The sequence below is a fragment of the Hevea brasiliensis genome, chromosome 1 (genome assembly GCF_030052815.1).
Source record: "Hevea brasiliensis isolate MT/VB/25A 57/8 chromosome 1, ASM3005281v1, whole genome shotgun sequence".
Classification (NCBI taxonomy): domain Eukaryota; kingdom Viridiplantae; phylum Streptophyta; class Magnoliopsida; order Malpighiales; family Euphorbiaceae; genus Hevea; species Hevea brasiliensis.
In genome coordinates, this window is record NC_079493.1 from 127,775,732 (window position 1) to 127,799,616 (window position 23,885).

A 23,885-nucleotide genomic window follows, 5' to 3' on the forward strand; every position below is an offset into this window, starting at 1 on the left:
TGCATTAATACTATTTATTAATCTCCCCTTATTCAAAAGGTGCAAGGCATCTCTAAGTCTCAACAAGGTGAAAAAGATGAAAGAAGTTCAATAAAGGATGAGCAACATAAACAAAGGCATAACGAAAAATTAAAAAATAAATAGTTTACAGCTGAACCAAAATATTAAATGAAGTCAATAATCAAAAGACATCTATCATCTTTAAAAAAAATGGAGGAATTCTTTCAACATCATTCAATTATGCTGAAGTAGCTGATAGTCAAAATTGTTGACCAGTGAATGAGGACGAAATACTCTAAAGCTTAGTCTGAGAGCATTCCCCAATAGTCTACCAATTGATTCTGTAGTGTTCACATCTCAACTAGCAAGCTGGAAAAACAATATATAAATAAATAATGAGATTTGCAATCATATTATAAAATTCAGAATGTTAAATTCTCAGGATGGCTAATTAAATATCAACCCACTTGAGCACTGTGCAAGTCTTTGTGCAGGAACCACCATGGACCGGATTTTGATAGTAATCTGAAAACATAAATAAACAAGAGTGGAAAGATAAACCGAAAAGCATGAAATTGAAAAAAGTGTCTATTCTTTACTCATTAGTTAAATCATCAAGAAAATTGGTTTACGTGCATAAACTCAATTATGTACGATACCATGTCATATACTATCAGAATAAGGCAGAGTACAATTAAAGTAAACAATAAAATTCTATGATTCTAGCACTGAAAATGGGGTTTAAGTTGGAAATTGGGACAAAAAAAAGAACTTGTTTATCAAAAACAAGAAAATCCCATATTCAAGAGAATAAGATCCAAACCCAGCAAAATAACTTGGGTTTTAGGAAAGAAAGAGACCATATATGAGCCTCGCGCAGGTGAACTACCCACAATTCTCCAAACAAACTGATGTAGAACCAATAGAACACAGAGGAAAAGAAACAAATTCTCATATCTTAATTAATTCTGAATATCAATAATAATTATAATAATAGTCTATTAAAATATGTAAAGCACAGTTTTTTATAGTTTATCAACTAATCCTATTAGTACTAGGATTTAGAACCCCAAACAAGAAATTACTAAGCAATCTCTAATTAGAAATCCAAAAACAATGATAAATTGGAAAATACTAAACCTATTCCTAAATAATACAAATATTACTTTCTAATTAAATTTCCTAAACAATAAAAAACTACTTAATTTTACAATGAAAAATTAAATCAACATAATCCCTAAATTAAATCTACTTTGACTGCATCATTTTCCCTTAATTGGAGAAAAATCAACCTCAAGTTTTGTACTGTGGAAGAGTCGAGAACTGAATTGACAGAACAAGCAACTATATCTTCTTAAATGGTAGCAATAAGCTTGAAATGAAGAAATTCATTCTTTCATTCACATCTCTATGAAGATCGAAACAAATAAAATCAATCACAACTACAATTGAAAGGCTAGTCAATTTACTAGGAACAATAGAAATAGATAGACTTTAACTTTCCTTATCGGCATCCAAAATATCAGTTTTAGTGTTGCTTAAACATTAGCATGATTACCATGGTTGAGGATTATAGACTCATGAGTGTGCATATCAAACTGGCATACTACAGGCCATTTTTGTTTGGTTTATCAACACTTTATGCCCTTTAATTTTCTTATACACTATTAATGTGGGACTTGATCCCACAAATAATATTCCAACACTCCCCTTTAAGTAGTGTTATGAAAAGTCAATCACTATGTTATGGAAAGTCAATCACTATATTATTTCTCTGTATATTTTGTATTCTGTATTCCTATTTAGGACTTCTTATTTAGAATTTCTTCCTAATCAGTAGAACACAATTGTAGGAATCAATTGTATATATATATCCATGTACAGATTAATTGAAATCAATGAGAATCATCTCTTTCTACATGGTATCAGAGCAAGTCATCAATCTAGGGTGACTATTTGTTCTCACTACCCAGCTCAGGAGAGACCTTGGCTGCCGACTGGCCTTTTCAACCCCGATCAATATCGCCGGCGTCGTCTCAACCCCCTCATTCCACCACTGTGTGCTGTTGCCTGATCCAAGATAAATCCATTAAAGGACTTCGCGGTTTGGCTCTCAGATCCTATTTTGGTATTTGCTTGATTTGTGATTTTGGGTTATTTTGCTGCTATAAGCACTTTGGATTAGCGTTTCGGTTAGTTTTCTTTGTCTCAACAAATGACAGACAATAAGAATGTTATTTCTGATGTGATTCCGGTGATAACTAAGATCACGGAACACCAACTTAATGGCTCGAATTATCTGGAGTGAAGTACGACTGTTAGGGTCTGTTTGCATAGCATTGATAAGGATGATCACCTTACTAAAGATCCACCCACTGATGATACATGACAAACTTGGCTAAGGGAGGATGCTCTGTTGTTTTTGCAGCTTCGGAACTCGATTCATAGTGAGGTAATTAGTTTAATTAATCACTGTAAATTTGTTAAGGAATTGATGGATTACTAAAGATCCACCCACTGATGATACATGACAAACTTGGCTAAGGGAGGATGCTCGGTTGTTTTTGCAGCTTCGGAACTCGATTCATAGTGAGGTAATTAGTTTAATTAATCACTGTGAATTTGTTAAGGAATTGATAGATTACTTAGATTTTCAGATTCGTAAAGGGAATATCTCCGTATTTATGATGTTTGTAAAGCATTCTACCGTACGAGAAAGAGGATAAGTCTCTCACGGCTTATTTTATGGATTTTAAACGGGTATATGAGGAACTTAATGTATTGTTGCCTTTTAGTCCTGATGTAAAAGTTCAGCAGGCCCAACGGGAGCAACTGGCTATTATGAGTTTTCTTGCAGGCCTTCCTTCAGAGTATGAGAATGCTAAATCTCAGATCCTCTCCAGTTCTGAGATTTCCTCTTTGCATGAAACGTTCACACGAGTCCTTCGTACAGAGAATACTCAATCTTCACACCACAAGAGTGCTCTTATTAGCCAGAATCCAAATGGACAACAGTGGTAATAGAAGAGGAAGTAGAGGAGGAATTACAGCAAATGTATAATCAGCGTAATGGAGAGGCTAGTTCTAATCAGGACTCAAGATGAGTCATTTGTTATTATTGCCATGAGCCTGGCCATACAAAATATAATTGTCCGCAACTTCAGAGAAAAAAATCAGCAATCACAGATGGCAAATATGGCAGCAGAGAATTCTACAAAGATCTTCCTCCGAGAAAACTATTTTGGTATCTCGCAGAGGATTTTGCACAATTTTCCCAAAGACGCATCTCTAAAGCCTACCGCCTCTCACATCGCAATCACGAGTCAGTAAATCCACTACATGCCTTGTGTCTTCTTCATCCAAATGGGTTATTGATTCGTGCATGCATCACATGACGATAATTCTAGTCTTCTATCCGCTCACCTAATCTCACTTCCTCATCAAGTTACTTTAATGATGGTTCTACTTCTTGTGTCATGAGTTCTGGAACTGCGAACACGACTTCGTCATTTTCTTTGTCTTCTGTTTTGTGTCTACCAAAATTCTCTTTTAATCTACTTTCTGTTAGTAAACTTACTCGTACCTTAAATTGTTCTGTTTTATTTTTTCCGACCAAAGGTTTGTTTCAAGATCTTACGACGGCTGCATTATTGGTAGAGGACGCAGTAAGGTGGTCTCTACATTCTAGAAAATCATGTACATGTCGCTTGTTTGCTCCAGATCTTAACACCTCTTGAAGCTCAATGTAGATTGGGTCATCCTTCTTTGTCTACCATGAAGAAGCCGTGTCCTCAATTTCACTTTATCAAGACTAGAATGTGAGTTGTGTCGCTTGCAAAACATCATCGCTTGCTTTCGTGGTTCAGAGTCAATAAACTGGCTTCATCTCCTTTTGAGTTAGTTCATTCCGATGTTTGGGGTCCTTGTTCTACATCTAAAACTGGATTTCGTTATTTTGTTACTTTTGTTGATGATTACTCGTGTTACCCGGTTATATTTAATGAAGAATCGCTCGAGTTGTTTTCTATCTTTGTGCCTTTTGTAATGAAATCAAAACTCAATTTAATATTTCAGGCGCATATTAAGAAGTGACAATGCCAAAGAATACTTTTCAAAGACAATTTCAGCCTTATATGACACAAAATGGCATTCTTCATCGCCTTTCCGTGTGGATACCCCATCCCAAAATGGCGAGCGAAAGAAAAATCGCCATCTTCTTGAGGTAACTCGTGCTCTTCTTTTTCCAATGAAAGTACCTAAACACTTTGGGCGGATGCAGCTTACGTGATATTTTTTGATCAATCGATGCCGCCTTCTCATTCTTAATGGGGATATTTCTTATACTGCTTTGTTTCCTACAAAATCTTTATTCCCTGTTGAACCCCGTATTTTTTGTTGTACCTATTTTGTGCGTGATGTTCGCCCACATGTTACTAAATTAGATTCGAAGTCTCTCAAATGTGTCTTCCTTGGATACTCCCGGCTCCAAAAAGGGTACCGTTGTTTCTCTCCTACTCTTAATCGTTATCTTGTTTCTGCAGATGTCACATTTTTTGAGTCCACTCCATTTTTTCCTCCATCATCTGTGTATGAGAGTCAGAGGGAGGAGGATGATCTCTTAATATATACTGTCCAACCAATGTCTAGTCCTCTCCCACAGCCTGTTCCTTCTGTCTCTAGACCTACTCGACCTCCCGTTCATGTTTATTCCAGGGGATTGGAGATTCCTGACTCAGATCCTCCACCAGCTACTTCGTTGGGAGATCCTATACCTCATACTGATCATGATTCTGATCTAGACTTACCCATTGCTCTTTGTAAAGGTAAACATTCATGTACTTACCCTATCTCTTCTTTTGTTTCTTATAATCAATTGTCTTCTTGTTCTCGGTGTTTTGTTACTTCTTTAGACTATATTCCTATCCCTAATACTGTTGATGAGGCACTGTCTCATCCTGGCTGGTGTGATGCTATGAAAGAGAAAATGGAGGCTTTAGATGCTAATGGTACATGAGAACTTTGCCCACTGATAAGAAAGCTATTGGTTGCAAATGGGTATATACAGTAAAGGTAAATCCTGATGGTTCTGTGGCTAGGTTAAAAGCACACCTTGTAGCAAAAGGATATACTCAGACATATGGGGTTGATTACTCTGACACTTTTTCTCCTGTAGCTAAACTTACTTCTATTCGCTTGTTTATCTCTTTAGCAGCTACATATGATTGGCCCCTGCATCAATTGGATATCAAGAATGCTTTTCTTCATGGTGATCTTCAGGAGGAGGTGTATATGGAGCAACCACCTGGGTTTGTTGCTCAGGGGGAGTTGGGTAAAGTTTGTAGGCTTCGGAAGTCTCTTTATGGCTTGAAACAAAGTCCTAGGGCATAGATTGGGAGATTCAAGAAGCAAGACAGAATTTGGTATGCAAAAGAGTAAGTGTGATCACTCAAGATTTTATAGGCAACTGAGGTGGTCTAATTCTCTTGGTAGTCTATGTGGATGACATTGTCATCACCGGGAGTGACTCTGCAGTATTTCATCTCTTAAAACCTTCCTCCACACCAAAGACTTGGAATTGTTAAAGTATTTCTTGGGTATCGAAGTTATGAGAAGTAAGAAGGGTATTTTCTTGTCTCAAAGAAAATATGTCCTCGATCTATTGACAGAGACAGAAAAATTAGGTGCTAAGCCTTGTAGCGCACCAATGACTCCAACTTTACAATTGTTAGCAAGGTATAGTGAGTTGTTTGAAGATCCAGAGAGATACAGGAGATTGGTAGGAAAATTGAACTACCCATACCACCGCCCTAACATTGCTTATGCCGTTAGTGTGGTAAGTCGCTTTATGTCTTCCCAACCGTTGTCATTGGGAAGCCTTGAAACAAATCTTGTGTTATCCAAGGGCGCTCCAGAAGAGGTTTGCTATATGGTAATCATGGGCATTTGAATGTTGAATGTTTTTCGATGCCGACTGGTGGATCTAAGGTTGACAGAGGTCAACCATCGGATATTATGCTTTTATTGGAGGAAATTTGGTGTCTTGGAGAAGCAAGAAGCGAGTGTAGTTTCTCGATCTAGTGCTGAATCCGAATACAGAGCCATGGCACAATCAAGATGTGAGGTAATGTGGATACTTCAATTACTAGATGAGACATGTTTTAAGACCTCCTCGTCATAAATTGTGGTGTGATAATCAAGTCGCTTCTTCATATTGCTTCTAATCCGGTGTTTCATGAGCGAACCAAACATATTGAGATTGATTGTCACTTTATTCGTGAAAAGATTCAACAATGATCATCTCAACAGACACATCAAAACCGAGAGCAAGCTAGAGATATTTTCACAAAAGCTCAATGGAGCTAGGATTGACTATTTGTAACAAGTTGGGCATGATTAACATCTATGCTCCAACTTGAGGGGAGTGTTATGGAAAGTCAATCACTATATTATTTCTCTCAGATATTTTGTATTCGTATTCCTATTTAGGATTTCTTATTTAGGATTTCTTCCTAATTAGTAGAACACAATTATAGGAATCAATTGTATATATATACCCATGTACAGATTAATTGAAATCAATGAGAATCATCTCTTTCTACAAGTAGCAACTAGGACATCCGATTGATAATTGAAACAAAAACGATGCGGCAACATTGGGAAACTGAATTGAAGTTGAAATTGGGCACTCACCTGCTTTGATACCATGTTGAGAATTATGGACTTAGGAGCGTAAATGTCAAACTGGAGGGCTACACATTGAACTAGGCTTGAGATTGGGCTCCCCATCACCAAAATGGCCTAAGCCATTTTGATTTGGTTTGCCAACACTCACATGCCCTTTAATTTTCTCATATACTGCCAATATGAGACTTGTTCCCACAAGTGACATTCCAACAACCATCAACTTGCCTCTTTAAGGAACAAGAATCTATCAAGGAGTCACCTTCACCATTTTGTGCAACAACATTGCTCACAACTGATTTAGAAGATTTCTCATTTGTAGGATCAGCTTGTTTAGGAAAACCTATTGCAGCTGTTATTTCTTTATCAGTCTGGGTAACCTCATCCAATGATACTCCAGCTGGTTTGCTTTCTTCAACTTTATTTTCATCAGTTGCATGCGCATCATTTTGTTCAACGATACCAGATTGGCATATGAAGTTAGCTACTTCACTATAATCATGAAAAGAAAACCCAAAGATTTCATATCTTATTGCAAGTAACGCATAAACTTGTTAGCACAACTTTAAAACACTTACTCTCCCAAGTTATGAGCAACATTTACAACTTCCACATTGCCCCTTTTTACAATAACTAAAAGAGGAGAAAGCAATTGTATAGAGATATTTTCACTTTCTTGTAAGGCAAGGGTCATAATGGTCTCCATAAACAAAAAGATATTCTCTTGGTGATAATCCCATAAAGCATCAAGGAAATGCTGGAACATCTGAACATCTTAATTATCAAAACTTCACATTCAAGATCCAACATCACCTCATATGACCAAACTTTCCCAACATCTTCAAGAATCGAAGTATGTTTACCACATAATTGACTAGACATTTCGACTAGATTTTCAAATGATGAGCCAATCAGCTAAAATACATCCTTCATCTAATCATCATAAAGGAGCATCTGGAGTAGTTCTTTTGGTTATTTCGCTAATGCAAGAGACAATTGCTACTTTAACATCAACATCTGCTTTCATAGATGGGAAAAATACACTTTTTATTGATTTTGTAGGAAACTGTTCCACTTTTGATAAACAATTCTCGACTTGCTAAAGAAGAAGAAGAAGTTCATCGACCGAAGAAGTTAACAAGTTTAGTCCCAACTTCCATAAGTTGTTGTTTGAGCTTTTCATCCAACTACGTCATTGTTTATGGCATTTCTGTATAAATAAATAAAGATACAACAACAGCAGCAGTAGCAGCAGCAACTACGCCTTAATCCCAAACTAGTTAAGGCTGGCTAAATAAATAAATAAAGATAAAATAACTTATATCTATAGATCCTTGGAAATTTGAGACAGGCTAGAATCTCAACCCATTGAAACCCAAGGCACCCACTTCACTGAAAACACCAGTGCGGATAGGCAATAGAACAGATGCACACAGGCTCAGAGAATCAGCATTGTCTCACGTGGCCAATTGAGGCAGATCCTGACCAAGCTGGTCAGATCTTACCAGTGAGAGAAGGGAATTGCTTCGGGAAGGTCATCCTCAATTAAACTGGGTGACCGAATTATGTTCTACCAACCTGGAGGTCTTCTACAATTAAAGCGAGGAACCGAATTGTGTATTACTGACCTTGTGGTTGCCCACCTTCAACTCAGTCGTTCTATCTAAGATTACCCATCCTTCTATCAATTAGTACAACCTTTCGACCCCTACCTGCTATCAGCTTGTCCCCATTGCTTATCTATTGTTAGGCTTATATCATCACCCCCTTTCTTGAAAACAAACTTGCCCTCAAGCGAGAAGTAAAATCAATCACGACACATTGAATAATCGCTTAATTATAGGGATTTATATCAATCTAATCTATACGTTCCTATTCTAACACTCCCACTCAAGTTGGAGTATAAATATTGTATGCTCCTAGCTTATTACAGATGTACTCAATTCTAGTCCCTTGGAGAGATTTAGCGAGAATGTTAGCTAACTGATCCTTTGAACTGACAAAACTTGTAGCAATATATCCAGACTCTCTGTCTAATAAAGTGATAATTTATCTCTATGTGCTTTATCCTTTCATGAAACATAGGATTAGAAACGATATGTAATGCACTCATCTTCATTTGTTCATCTCCTCCACATTTTAACTCATGAAGAAGTTTAACCATATAAGCTCGCACGCAGCCAATGCCACAGCCCCATACTCTGCTTCCACACTTGACCTGGCCACTACATCTTGCTTCTTACTTTTCCAAAATATTGGATTCCCTCCAATTAGAACGCAATACCCTTAAGTTGACCTTCTATTTGAAGGAGATCCTACCCAGCCCGCATCAGAATATCCTATAATCTGTGCATGTCCCCTATTTTCATATAACGAACCATTTTTACCCTTACTTCTTGTATGTTTGTCCCCAAAGCTTATTTACTTTTAGGCTTATATCATCTACTAAAATATTTACAAGAATAGGATTTTATAATTTATTAACTCGTCCTGTTAGTACTAGGATTTAGAACCCGAAAATCAATTAGCAAAGGAATCAATTGACAAACCATTGGAAAACAAACATATGTTTGGTATTCTTATATATATAGCTCAAATGGAAAAAAAGAACAGTAATAAAGTTAGAAAGTGTAGTGTAAGAAATAGGAAAAATGCAAGTAAAAACAAAGGTAACAAGACAAATTAAAGCTATAAAGGAAATATTGAAAGTATAAATATTAAAGAAAGCAAGTGAATGACAAAAAAATAAACCTTGAAATAGATGTAAAAAATGATCTTTTTGTACAAGACCTCTCTTCCTCTTTCCATTCTCATATTTATAGACGAAGTCAACTTCCTCCTCAATGCACAAGGTAAACATGGACTATCATACAATTTTCCTTAATTTCTTTGGCCATTTGAAATACATTTGGTTTCTTATCCCTTAAATTTCTTTGGGCATGAGAAATACATCTAGATTCTTATCCCTTTGCCAATCTTACTCCCTTATTGATGACATCTTATACTATCAGTAAAGATTTAAGAATTTTGGATTAAATGGAACCAATCAGCCCTTCGCCAAATCAGTTTGGGTTTCTTAGGGCTTGCTTACTTACGGTTTTCCATTTTCTAAAAAAACTCTAGTTTTCAATTTCCATGGAAAACTAGGGAAAATATGCAAAACGCGTTCACCTGTCAATAATATAACACAGTTTTAAAAAATTATTTATACCTTTCATAATTAAAAAATAAATCATTATAAAATATATCTAGAGATTTATTTTACTTTTAAAATTTATTTATTTATTTTATAATATTATAATTAATTTTTTATCATTGTAAATAAATATTTTTCTAATTAATTATTTAATTTTAATTTTGAAAATTTATTGCTTTTGGAAAACAATTGAAAAACATAAGTTTTGTTATGAAGGAAAAATAATAAAAAATAACTTAAAACTATTCTCCAAATCTTAGTTAAATTTTAGAGACTTGGAAAACTAATTTTTCAATTCTCCAATTAGAAAACTGTCACGTGTGAAACACAAAACTTTGTTTTCCAATTTTCCTCTAAAACTTTTCTAAAAAACCACCAGTTTTTCACAGGTGAACATGCCCTTAATAGTTTGGGTTTTCTAGTTAAAAAATATGAGAACCAATTTAAATAGGTTGATTCTAGTTTAAGGCATTGGATAATGGACTCAATCTAAGAACCAAACCTTAAATATAAATAAAACAACTAAAAATTAGTTTAGTGTGAATTTATTTTATATGATTTTAACATGTAATTCTAAGGTTAAAAGCACTCAATTTCTTATATTTAGAGTTCATGGCTCCTAGTTTTAAGGCTAGGTCATTAAGAATTATATGCTGATAATGTTAACTCTTTTCTAACGTCAACCTCCAACCACTGAATTGCTCTGCTTACTAGACTTGTATTTAGCACCCATATTATACAAATTCTCATCAACAAATGAACTAGCCATTAATCCACGTAAAGGATGGACTTTAAGTGTTATGAACAATCTTGGACTTTGCTTATGAAAACAAAGAAACTTCATATTATACTGTTCAATGTACCTGATAAATCCTGCTGCTGTACGCAAGCCCATAAAGAGAGCCAAGCCCAACCAAACCCCAGGAAGGCCAATAACTGGTGGAGCATAGAGACAAAAGACCTAAGATAGTGCTCCAACCAACATCTGTGCATCGTTTACAAATGTTATATTGACCAAATATAAGGATGGTCAGGAAAATAAAACAGTTATTGTAAGAAAATGAAGACATTTCAGGTTTCAGCTTACCATAGAACGTGCTGCATATGGGAAGTCGGAAACACCATAATGAAGACCATCAAAAATAAATGCTAGGGCATTCATAGGTTGACTAACACTAACAAACTGGAACAATTTTAGACCACACCATTAAGAAAAAATGGAGTATTCAGATAAAATATTATACAAAAATTGAAAGAAAAACACTCTTACTAATACTCCCATTCTGACAATGCTTAATACTTCAGTATCCTTCGTAAACAGGGTGGCAATGGAACCAAAAGAAATACCCAGAATTGCAGCCAAGGAAGCACCAGTGAGCAGACCAATCTAGAAAAACAAGCACATCAAGCTGTAAGCAAACTCTAATATTATAGCAATAGATATCCTAGCATGATGGAAATATGAGATCAACTACTTGATAAAAAGAAGAAAAGAAAGAGAGAGAGAGAGAGAGAGAGAGAGAGAAAGAGAGAGGCTACCTTCAACACAAAGTTCGTAACTTCTTTCACATATTTGTAGTTGCCCTTTGAGAAATAACTCGCAGTCAGAGCCTACAAAATATATAGAATATTGGGCATCAACTAGACACAAATTTATGTGCAGGCATGCAACATACATGACATGACAGTGAACCATATAATACAGAGCTTTACTCAACTAGAAACACAGAACTTTCCCGAAAGAGTTTATATTACACGAACCAAATGCATAGATCGAAGATTAGCATAAAAATAATTCTTAAGTGTAAGAATATCACTACCGTTTAAAATATTAAAATACCAGTTGAAGTTATATTCATGAGCTTACTTCTTGCTTTAAACAGCAATTTTTATTTGATTGATTTAAATTACAAGAAACACATATTTGTCCATCCACGTTCTTAAGGCTTAAATAGAGGAATTAAAAGGGATAATAGATAAGGAAAAAAATGGCTGCAAGTTACAGTTTTTCGTTGACATTGACAATATAAATTAAATGGAGAGATCTCTGTACCTGACCAGATGCCGCAAGTGCATCTGTAAGAAGAGATACAGCCAACCATACTTGCATGCATATCTGATGTGCAGCCATGGCTTCAGGACCTTGACGAGCAGCCATTGAAGTCGCTAATGTCATCGTTGTTAATACAGCAAGAGTTCTTCCAATAAGAAAACCACCTACAAGATTTCACCAATTGTAAGTGAACAAAATAAGAATACCAAGAATCTCAACAAAACAACATAACATATAGATAGATGAAGAAATGAAATTAGTTAAATGACATAACAAGTGCAATAATCCACCATTCAAATCAATGCAATGCTACAATGCCACAGAATGGCTATCATAATGGAATAAGATTGCATGTATTAAGTAGTTCCAGTTTTCTTTTCAGATTAAGGAAAGAACTCACCAGATTTCAAATACACACCAAATTGCAAGGCTCCCATCTTCGGAGGCAATAATATAACCCTCTTATTTAGATCCCAAATCATTAAGAAGGTGACAATATATCTACAAGAAGAAACTTTTAGCATGATTATTGAAAATGAAATAAAATAAAATTGCATGAAGAAGGCATCCAATGCATAGAGAACATACTGAGAAATGACAGTGGAAATTGCAGCTCCAATTACACCCAACTTAAAATAATACATGAGTATGGGAAATAAAAATACGGCTGATAAATTACCCCGGGCTGCACATGGAAGAACTAAATCAATTAGCTGAAACAGAAATACAGCAAGAAAGTAATCAAAAAATTCGGGGGAAAAAATAGCGCCAGTTATACTAAACCATATACCCAGAGAAGGAGGCAAGGAGGTAGAGCGGGAGGGAGAGCAACAAGCAATAAATAAAACCACAAACAATAAAAAAATATTATTTTTCTTAATAAATTTTTTCAGAGCATTAAACAACCAAAGCGCCAAAATCCAACATCAACATCTTTCCAATTCAATAACCAAAAAAAAAAAAAAATCTCTTTGGCAATTATTATATGTGAAAAATGGATTCTCTAACATGGTTTGACACATATGGATTAATCAGTAAAAAAAAATATGTCTATCAGTATTAACTACTGAAATGATGTTTGATTATAACTAGCTTCACTATGCAATGACTGCATATTTCATGTAAGCAATAAGTAATTAGTAATCCATCTGTATATTCATAATTCTAGTGTCCAAAAAAGATGGTCTACAACATATAGTCTAAAAATAAATGATACTCATCAACTAATAAGTTTTAGCTCGATGGTACTAGAGTCATTTCAAGAATTGTGAGATCTTGAAGTCAAGTCCCAATTGGAACCAAAAAAACCATTATAATACTAAAAGAACAACTAAAAAACTTTGGCACATGCCAAAAGCACAAACACACAAACAGTAAACATAACAATGAGTATGGAATGTGATACAAACATTTGGAAACATTTAATGAGACAAAACAACAAAAATAATGAAGGTTTTCATGCTTGACTATATACATTCAGAAATTAAACAAGCACTTGCCTAAACAATAAACAGGAGACTTTGTATCCTTGAAGCCCCGGAAAATGCCTTGAAGAGCTAAAGACACTACAACTGCAGGAGCACCAAGGGCTCTTAGTGAAAGAAATCGTTCTGCAGGTACCCGCATCGGTGAATCCTGTTCAGAAAATTATAGCCAGGAAAACCTTTTCCATATGAATCATACATCTCATAAAGTAGGATTTATTGAGAAAGTTGTTTTCATGAGTTGCAGTATGACAGGTCTCCCAATCTCCCATTTAAAGCAACTTTCTCCTTTTCTTTTCTTTGTATTATATTGTGTTCATTTATTTTTGGCTTTTGGCATTCAAAGATGTAGCTGAATTCAAAAGTTCATACATAATTTCTGAAATTGAGTTTTCAACTAGCTTTTTATAAAGGTAGGCACAAATCTATAGAGGATTGCACAAACTTAGTATATGCAAAACTCACCAATTTTATGCCCATCAAGTTAAGAAATGGTCCACATCCCAAAGAGAGAGCCACTGCCTCAAAGATGCCAATACCAACAGCTAACAATAAGGCTGTGGACACAGAGGATAGTTGCTTTCTTTCAGGCACCTCAGCAGTAGGTTTGCCATTTGTAATGTTTTCCTGAACATTCTGTTCTGCATAACAAGCAACTCACTTAAATTTGAAACTGAAAATGCTAGTAATTCATTTTCTTATTTGCAACGAAAACCTATAATAAAAAGGCCACGTTCAAAAAGATGGCTATCAGACATCAAACACAGGTAGAAGTCTTAGCTAACCCAATGCACCCATGTCAGAAACATATCAGGTACTTGAATGGATATTGTTACTTTTATATGATCTTCTAAATATAAGGAAAGGCTAAGAAAACAAAAATTAAACACATTAACGTAGGACATAAATATGCTTCTGACACTTCCACACGAATCGAACAACACAGCTTTAAATTTACCTGAAGTAGAATATTTTATTTCATTCTTGGCAATGTCTTCAGCAACGAAAGAAGTTGCAACACTAAGAAGAGGAATATTAAACAACTTTGATATATTGTTAAATATTGTAATGGAAACACCAGCTGAACCCAGCTCCACAGGACCTACGAAAGCAAGACAGAAGCATATGTATCAAGAACACTCAAACAGCCTTAACCTATCTGATGAAATCCATATATAATTATATATGAACATAGAAACAAATTAAATAATCGATCCAAACATTAAGCCCTGGCCAAACGCCAGAACTTATTAACACAGGGTAATTACATTGTTAGTCGCTCAGACTACAGGTTGAGTTCTCATTGATCACTAAACTTTAATTTGTTATACTTTCATCATGCAGCATTAAATCCTACAATTAGTCACTGACAACGTTATTGGAACACCATTCACATTACTGCAACTCACTGGAAATCCAATGTGGCAGCCTAACCAGCATTTGAATGCTGAATAGTTGTAGAATAATTAATAACTGACGGGATAAAGAAAGAAATTCGCAAAACTATACAACTATAGGCTAAAAGTGAAGCTTAGTAAGTTGGATTTCCGTTCAGTTCTGTTAAGATATGTACCATAAATAGCTAGGATATGTGTATCTGTAGTGATTGTGTGAATATATTTAGGTGCTAGAATCGTGGCTATAATTACGTATTTAATTAGGATTATATTTCCTATTTAGTTGACCTATACAGATTATAAATTGACATCATTGGCTTGAGGGAATAATCAAGCTCTTCAATCATTCTCAATATTCTTCTTCTGTTCTATTTTCTCACATGGTATCAGAGCTCTTGGTGGGTTTGATTTGAAATCTGAAACAGAGTCCTCATGGAGAGGAACTTTCCCTCTTTTTCTGGTCACTTTTTGGGAGTCCGTGGCTGTCACAGCCTAGCCTAGTGGATTACCCAGCCCAAGATCAGCCTCAACCACGCTGGTCCCGTCACCTGTTTCTCACTTTTTTGTCACTATCTCTTTATACAGTAGGCTTTTCTGACGTATTTCTTAGCAACATTTCAGTGTGCTTCTCTTGCCAACATGTCTGAGATTGAGGAGTCCTCCAATACAGCCTCCAACTCAGGTTCTGAGATTCTCACACCCATATCCAACACAGGTTCTGAGATTCTCAAACCTATAATTTCTTCCATTAGTAATTCACCAGCTATTACTACTGTTAAATTAGTAGGAAGTCAAAATTATATGTCTTGGGCTGCATCAGTGGAATTATGATTTATAGGGCAGAGGTATGATGACCACTTGGTTAAAAATGCCATAGATATAGCTTTAACAAATAAAGCTAATTGGACTAAGATTTATGCTCAATTATGTAGTCTCTTGTGGCATTCTCTAAACCCAAAATTACTTAATATTTTTCAGTCTTGTAAAACCTGTTGCAAAGTGTGGACTAAGGCGAAAACCTTATACACAAATGATGTTCAGCGTATTTATAAGATAGTATCACATATGGTTCATCTGCAACAAAATCAACAAGATATGTCTAGTTATTTGGGATAGGGAGAATCACTGAAAGATGAATTTAATTTTATCATGCCATGTACTAATAATATTTCTAAGCAACAGCGGGACAGGTTCTTCACAGTTTTGGCAATGATTGGGCTAAGACCTGACCTTAATTATGTTAGAGACCAGATATTAACTAGTCCTATTATTCCCACTCTAGAGGATGTGTCTGCCAGGCTTCTACGCATCTCACTCAATAAGGATAATTTCTCCGAAATTGAATAATCAGTTTTAGCTGCACAAAGTAAAAACCAACCAAGTCAGGGTACTTATCAGAGAGGCAAGGCTAAAAGGCTCCATTGCACTTATTGTGATAAGAGTAATCACACTCGAGACACTTGTTGGGCCCTTCATGGTCGACCACCACGCCCCATTCAGTCAAATAATGTAGGCCAATCAACTGCTCATATGGCTCAATCCGGTGAAAATGGTATTCTTCCATTACCTGATGGAAAGGATCAGGTGTCAGATTCTATCCTATTAACTGGAGCTGATTACATGGAGTATTTGCAATATCTAACAGCCAAACAACAATCTTCTAGAAGTGCTCATTCTGGTAATTCCTTTACTTGTCTAACACAGTCTTCGCTCACTGGTCCATGGATCCTAGACTCTGGTGCTTCTGATCATATATCTGATAACAAAAGTCTTTTATCATCTCTAGTTTCTCCTCCAGTTTTGTCTAAAGTTACTTTGGCTAATGGTTCACAAACTTTAGTTAAGGGCATATGAGAAGTAAAAATCTTTTCATCTATTCCTTTAACCACAGTTTTGTTCACTCCAGAATGCCCATATAATTTAATCTCCATTAGTAAATTGACTAAAAATCCCAATTGTCTGTCATCTTTACAGCTGACTCTGTTGTTGTGCAGGACCGGAGTACGGGGAAGATGATTGGAATAGGATGTGAGTCACAAGGGTTGTACTATCTTTCTACTTCAAATTCTCCAATTGCTCTTGCCTCTACCACTTCCGCTGATCTTCTTCACAGTCGTCTGGGTCATCCGAGTCTTGCCAAATTGCAAAAATTAGTTCATAGTCTTTCTAGTTTGTTTTCTTTTGAATGTGAGTCCTGTCAACTTGAGAAACAAAGTCATGTTTCCTTTCCCAAGCGAGTCAATAATAGGGTTAAGTCCATGTTTGAAATTGTCCATTCAGACATTTGAGGTCCAAGTCGAGTCAGTACAGCTTTGGGATTTCATTATTTTGTTACTTTTGTTAATAATTATTCTCGTTGCACTTGGTAATTTTTAATGAAGGCTCGTTCTGAATTATTCTCTATATTTCAAAAATTCTCTATTGAAATACGTAATCAATTTGGTATTTCTATTAAAATACTTCGTAGTGACAATGCAAAAGAATATTTGTCTACTCTCTTTACTCATTTCTTATCTTCTCAGGGTATTACTCACCAAACTCCATGTGCTTATACCCCTCAACAAAATGGGGTTGCCGAACGAAAGAATCGTTATCTAGTTGAGATTGTCCGCACTTTACTTATTCACCATAATGTTCCTCTTCGTTTTTTGGAGAGATGTTATTCTTATTGCTTGTTACTTAATTAACCGAATGCCTTCTTCTGTTTTGCAGAATCAGAGTCCTCATTCTATTTTGTTTCCCGACCAAGATGCCCATCAATTGTCCCTACGTGTATTTAGTTGTATTTGTTTTGTTCATGATCACAGTCCTGGTAAAGACAAACTTCAGCCCAAATCAATAAAATGTGTCTTTTTGGGATATTCTAGACTTCAAAAAGGTTACAAATGCTACAATCCACTTACAAATAAATACTTTGTGTCAGCTGATGTGACCTTCTTTGAAACATCTCCCTATTTTTCCTTCAATACCACATCCAAGGTTTTTATTCCCACTGCCTTACCAGTTCCTACTCTTCCTCCACCACCAATCAGTCCACCACGTATACAGGTCTACTCACGTCGTCCTCATCCTCCCACTAACACCATTGATGCTCCTTTGCTTGATACATATACAACACCGGCTCCTGGTGACTCTTGCCCTCTTTCATCTTCACCTATTTCGGTCTCGCCTTCAACAGACGATGCTACTCCTCTCATTGCCATCTGAAAAGGCATTCGTTTGTCTCGAAATCCTCATCCTATTTATAATTTTATGAGTTATCATCATTTGTCTACTTCCTACTATGCTTTTGTCACCATTTTGTCTAATGTATCTGTACCTAAGACTGTTAGAGAAGCTTTGGAACATCAAGGATGGTGTAATGCAATGGTTAAAGAGATGACTGCTCTCCATAACAATGACACCTGAGATTTGGTGCCACTACCGAAGGGCAAATCTACTGTTGGCTGTCAATGGGTTTATACAGTCAAGGTGGGGCCTAATGGCCAGATTGATAAGACTTAAAACTTGCCTTGTTGCAAAGGGCTATACTCAGATCTTTAGCCTCGATTACAGTGATACCTTCTCTCCGGTGGCTAAGATTGCCTCGGTTCGCCTTTTTATTTCCTTAGCTGCCATCCATCACTGGCCACTTCATCAACTGGATATCAAAAATGTCTTTTTACATGGCAAGCTAGCTGAGGAAGTTTATATGGAGCAACCACCAGGGTTTGTTGCTCAGGGGGAGTCTGGTTTGGTGTGTCACCTACAGCATTCTTTATATGGCTTGAAATAATCTCCGATAGCATGGTTTGGACGGTTTAGTACTGTAGTCCAACAATTTCGAATGTCTCAGAGCGAAGCTGACCATTCAGTATTTTTCCACCATAATGGCCATGATAAGTGCATTTATCTCGTTGTTTATGTTAATGACATTGTTATTACAGGAAATGATCAAGTTGGGATCTCAAAACTCAAACAACACTTGCCCAGTCATTTTCAGACTAAGGATCTTGGGAAGCTAAAGTATTTCCTGGGGATTGAAGTGGCACAATCCAAGACAGGTATCGCCATTTCTCAAAGAAAACATGCTTTGGATATACTAACAGAGACGGGCATGTTAGATTGTAGACACGCAGATACTCCTATAGATAAAAATGTCAAACTTGTTCCTGGACAGGGGGAGCCATTGAAGGATCCTAGTAGATACCGGAGATTGGTTAGAAAACTTAATTATCTTACAATCACACGCCCAGACATCTCATTTGCTGTACGTGTGGTCAGTCAGTTCCTTCAAGCACCATGTAGTAGTCATTGGGATGCAGTTATTCGGATACTCAGATATATTAAAGGAGCTCTAGGACAAGGCCTATTATATGAAGACAAGGGTCATTAACAGATTATTGGTTACTCAGATGCAGATTGGATAGGTTCTCCTTCAGACAGACGGTCTACTTCAAGATATTGCATTATGATTGGAGGTAATTTGATTTCTTAGAAAAGTAAGAAGCAAGATGCGATTGCTAGGTCAAGTGCAGAAGTAGAATATCGAGCTATGGCTTTAGCAACTTGTGAACTTATATGATTGAAACAACTTCTCCAAGAGTTGAAGTATGGGGGACTTAAACAAATGCAGCTAATCTGTGACAATCAAGCTGCACTTCACATTGCCTCTAATCCAATGTTTCATGAAAGAACGAAACATAGAGAGGTGGATTATCATTTCATCAGACCAAAAATTGAATCTGGGTGTATTGCCACTAGCTTTGTTAGCTCAAATGACCAATTAGCAGATATCCTTACAAAATCTCTCAGAGGCTCTCGGATTGAATATATTTGTAACAAGCTTGGAGCATATGATTTGTACACTCCAGCTTGAGGGGGAGTGTTAAGTTATATACCATAAATAGCTAGGATATGTATATCTGTAGTGATTGTGTGAATATATTTAGGTGCTAGAATCGTGGCTATAATTACGTATTTAATTAGGATTGTATTTCCTATTTAGTTGTCCTGCACAGATTATAAATTGACACCATTGGCTTGAGGAAATAATCAAGCTCTTCAATCATTCTCAATATTCTTCTTCTGTTCTATTTTCTCACAAGTTCCACACTTCAGTTATGGGATTGAAAGAATCCTGGCAACACTGACTAAATAAATTGTGGATGAAATTGGAAGAACACATTCAAGTTTAGTAACCAACCTAAACTTAAGCCCTAAATTGTAATTAACAGTGCAATTTACGCTCTTAATTCATTTTGATCAAGCGTAAACACCAGAGATGATTGTACTGTCTAGATTTGCTTGACTTGAAGCAGAAACAATAAAAGCAACTAATGAAATATACCATAAAATTGACTCCAGAGAAATGAAATTGAGTAATCTGCTGAGAAGTTCTTTCTAGGTGCCCAAACTAAAGAAAAAAATAGTAAATGAATAATGACTTCAATAAATGTAATACCAGATTTAAATTCCGCCACCCATACACCTAAAAGTTCCAATTCCAAAATATATACATAACCTTCTTACAATTTCAATGATGTCTTGCAAATCTCTTAATGAGTACATGAAGAACAAGAGGATGCTTGCATGAACTAAAAATAGCAGCCAATTAGTAGGGATGGATGGTAAAAATAAAACCAGTCAAGTATCATGAAAAAAAAAAAATGAAATTTTCACTTGAAAAAGAAAAAAAAAACACACACACACACACACGCAATTTGCATTATCAACAAACAAATATTAAAGGCAGTGAAAGTCCTTATGTCAAGACGTTTTTTTCAATATAAATGTAGTATTCAATCAAGATTTCAATATACCGTATCAAGATTTTAAAAATGAATTGGTTTAAATACATTATGAAAATTGAGTTTTCACTAGCCTAACCCTTCAAAAACTAGTTTGAGCATATTTGGAGCCCAATTTAATAGTTTAAGAACATCATAAACCTAATTTAAAAGAAAAGCACCAACAAGCAGAAAAGAATTTCAGAACTAGATATTAGAAAACTAGTGATTTCAAAGGTTTGAAATTCAGAGATTTAAAAGAAGATCCAGAAATAATTAAAGAAAAAATTGAAATCACCAAAAAAAAGTTATGACTGAAAAGCAAGAAGAGATTATTTATATATTTTCATTTCTCATTTATCTAAACCTAAATGATCATACAAATTGAATTGGGCTTACTACCCATAGAGTTCCAGACCTAAATATCAAAGTTGCAAGTACAAATTACATGAATAAATCTATTAATAATCAGCAATGAAAATCTCAAACTGGAAAAATAAAAACAGAAAGAAAATCGGTGATGAAATTACAGAGAGAAATAACCAAATAAGCATCAGAAATAAATGGGAAAAAAAAAACTTGAAACCTGAGAAAACAAAATAAAGGTAAAAAAAATTACAGAAAGAAATAACCAAATAAGCATCAGAAATAAAAAATAAAAATAAAAAAAACCCTTGAAACCTGAGAAAACAAAATAAAGGTGGAAAAAATTAGGTAAATACCTAGTCTACCAATATAAGCAGTCTCCATCAACTGTGCTAAGGGATCAATAGCCTGTCCAGCAACTGCAGGCAGAGAAAGCATTATAAGCTCACGTTTGACATCTGAAGAATGTGATTGATCAATTGGAATCCCAGTTGACTCACTGCAAACAAAATTAAGAAAAATAAAGAATGTAAGAACAATTATAACAAATGTGCCAATTCCTCTAAACAAAAATGGGAGAAGAAAAATATTTTTATGAAGAAGTACAGTTCTCAGGCTTCATTTCTTTAGAGAAAAGAAAAAGTTTTTTTAAATTAACAATCTTCTTGTACCATACATATTGTAATATATAACAGCTATAATTGTCTCGTCAGTGTTATCATCAAGTTTACACTACCTACAAATAATTTAACATGAGTAAAGATAAGGATTTTGGACTTACAGGTGTTCATCTCTTGAGCTATTGAGGGAATATTCTTCTTCTAAAATTGATCTTTCTTGCACATTAGTGGATTCCACACCACAACCAGAACGTGACTGATTAAAAGCTATCCCAAATCGTCGCTTTTTTCCACGAGTCACAAATGGTGAAAAATGATTTCTGTACTCCGCAGACAAGCGACAGTTGGAAGCAACATCTCTACAACCTAATCCTTTGGCAACCTCACTTGGGCATACCAAAGAAAACCGTCCCATCCCTTTTGCTACTCCATTCCGTACACTACTTTTCCTAGCCAATCCTCCAGACAGAGTACTAGCACCCAATTGTCTAGTGGTCATCATCAGTATTTCTCCCTCACACCTTCAAAATCAGATTATAAGAAAGTCAAGGCATGACAATAAATCAAATTAGAAAACTGGGAGGCAATTTCTCACAACAGTAAATTCCAAACCAGACTTATTAAAAATTATTCAAATTTACGGCATCAAATGCACTCATAATTAAGATGAACTCTTCAAAATCACTATGTCACGTTCATTGTCATCTTCAACAGAGACTGACAAAACAGAGAAAATTTTTGGACTTTCGATACTGAATTAAGTGCATGCTTTGATCAATAAATCAAGCAAAAAACAAAAGCAAAAACATTTATATGTTTCTTTTCCTACAATTGTGAGATTAAAGCCAAAACAAAATTGAAACAAAAGAAACAGAGCATAAGAACAGAACGATGGAATGATCGCCACTGAAACACAGCCCAATTACATGACAAAAAGAGAATTCCAACATAAAATTCCTGGAATGAAATGGACAAATGGCAAAAAAGAGAGAGAAAGCAAAGAAAGCTAATAAAACCAAACCATTAAAAGAGTGAGAAAGAAGAGAATTGCGCAAAGATAGAAGTTATAGCGAGAGAGACCTTGCTTTTGCGATTATTGGTTTCGCGGGTTGAGAATTGAGACTGTTAGGGTTTAAGATTTCTCTGGAAAGTTCGGCGATAAAAGACAAAGAGAAGGCATGGTAACGGAGGCTAGGAGAGGTTTATTGCCATGACGGGTACGAAGCGGGCGCTTGTTGTTTGTAAACTGAACACGGTAGACAGCTTCAAAGCCGTTTTACCATGTTTGGGAAAGAAGATTTTATTCTTTTCGAGGCAAGGTGTGAATTTTTAAAGGTCTAGTTTGGGGCTACGGTGTGATAAAGAGAGAATGACATATAAATAATGTAATTAATTATATTTTAAATAATATTAAAATGGATGTTATATAATTTAAATTATTTAATTTATTATCACTATTAACACTACAATCCTCCCCTCATCCTACCACCGTTGCCTTCCCTCCTCACCCCCCATCCTGTCATCGCTGTTACTACCTCCACCCATCTTACCACCGTCGTTACTATTTAACTTTCATAACCATCATAATTTATCACTAATTTATTATTGATAATATTAAATTAAAATAATATTTAATAAAATAATATTATATATTAAATTTTATTACTAATTTAATTACATTCCCCCCATACATGTATAAGTGTGCTCAAATAAACTTGAAATTGTAGTAGTTATTGCATTACGTTTTTGTGTTTCTAAATAGAATAATGTAATACTTAATACATTATAATTTTAATTTTATTATATAGTTAATTATATTCTATTGCATTACATTGATTTTTTTTTTAAATAAAGTCAAAATTTTAGAGATTTTAAAATTTTTACCTTTGAAGCCCATTAAATAGATGGATTAGGATTGTTTTAGTTGTTTGTTTGTTAAACTAAAGATAACTAGTTATTTTTTCAGCTTATTGCATGGGCTATTAATTATTTTATTTAATAATATAATCTAATATTTATTTTTATATATTTTATATTTTTAAAATTATATTATATAATTTTATTAATAATAAAAAATTTTAATTACTTATATTAAATATAATTTAAATTTGTATTAAAATTTAAAATAATTATATGTCTATCAAAATCAAATTATATTTTTATTTATTAAAAGTTTATTAATTATTTTCTTATAAATATTTTTTCATAAAAATATGATAATATAATATCTTTATAATATTAAAAAAGTTCATGTATAATTAAAATATATATATATTTATATTAGCAAATGTAGTAATAAGTATGCTGAAAGATATTGCCC

The 23,885-nt window shown here is 34.9% G+C and overlaps 1 protein-coding gene across 1 annotated transcript; it reads right to left on the minus strand.

Annotated features, from left to right (window-relative positions):
- Positions 1-107: 107 nt before the first annotated feature.
- Positions 108-22,825, minus strand: LOC131182956 (protein DETOXIFICATION 45, chloroplastic-like). The gene is made up of 15 exons (XM_058152495.1): positions 22,646-22,825; positions 21,727-22,086; positions 21,302-21,444; positions 14,373-14,516; positions 13,880-14,055; positions 13,430-13,565; positions 12,519-12,615; positions 12,331-12,431; positions 11,931-12,094; positions 11,417-11,488; positions 11,148-11,264; positions 10,965-11,060; positions 10,741-10,862; positions 468-525; positions 108-369 (listed from the first exon to the last, which is right to left on the minus strand). Exons 2-13 carry the CDS (start codon positions 22,065-22,067, stop codon positions 10,839-10,841), a joined length of 1,611 nt encoding a protein of 536 aa, XP_058008478.1. The 5' UTR covers positions 22,068-22,086; positions 22,646-22,825; the 3' UTR covers positions 108-369; positions 468-525; positions 10,741-10,838.
- Positions 22,826-23,885: the final 1,060 nt, after the last annotated feature.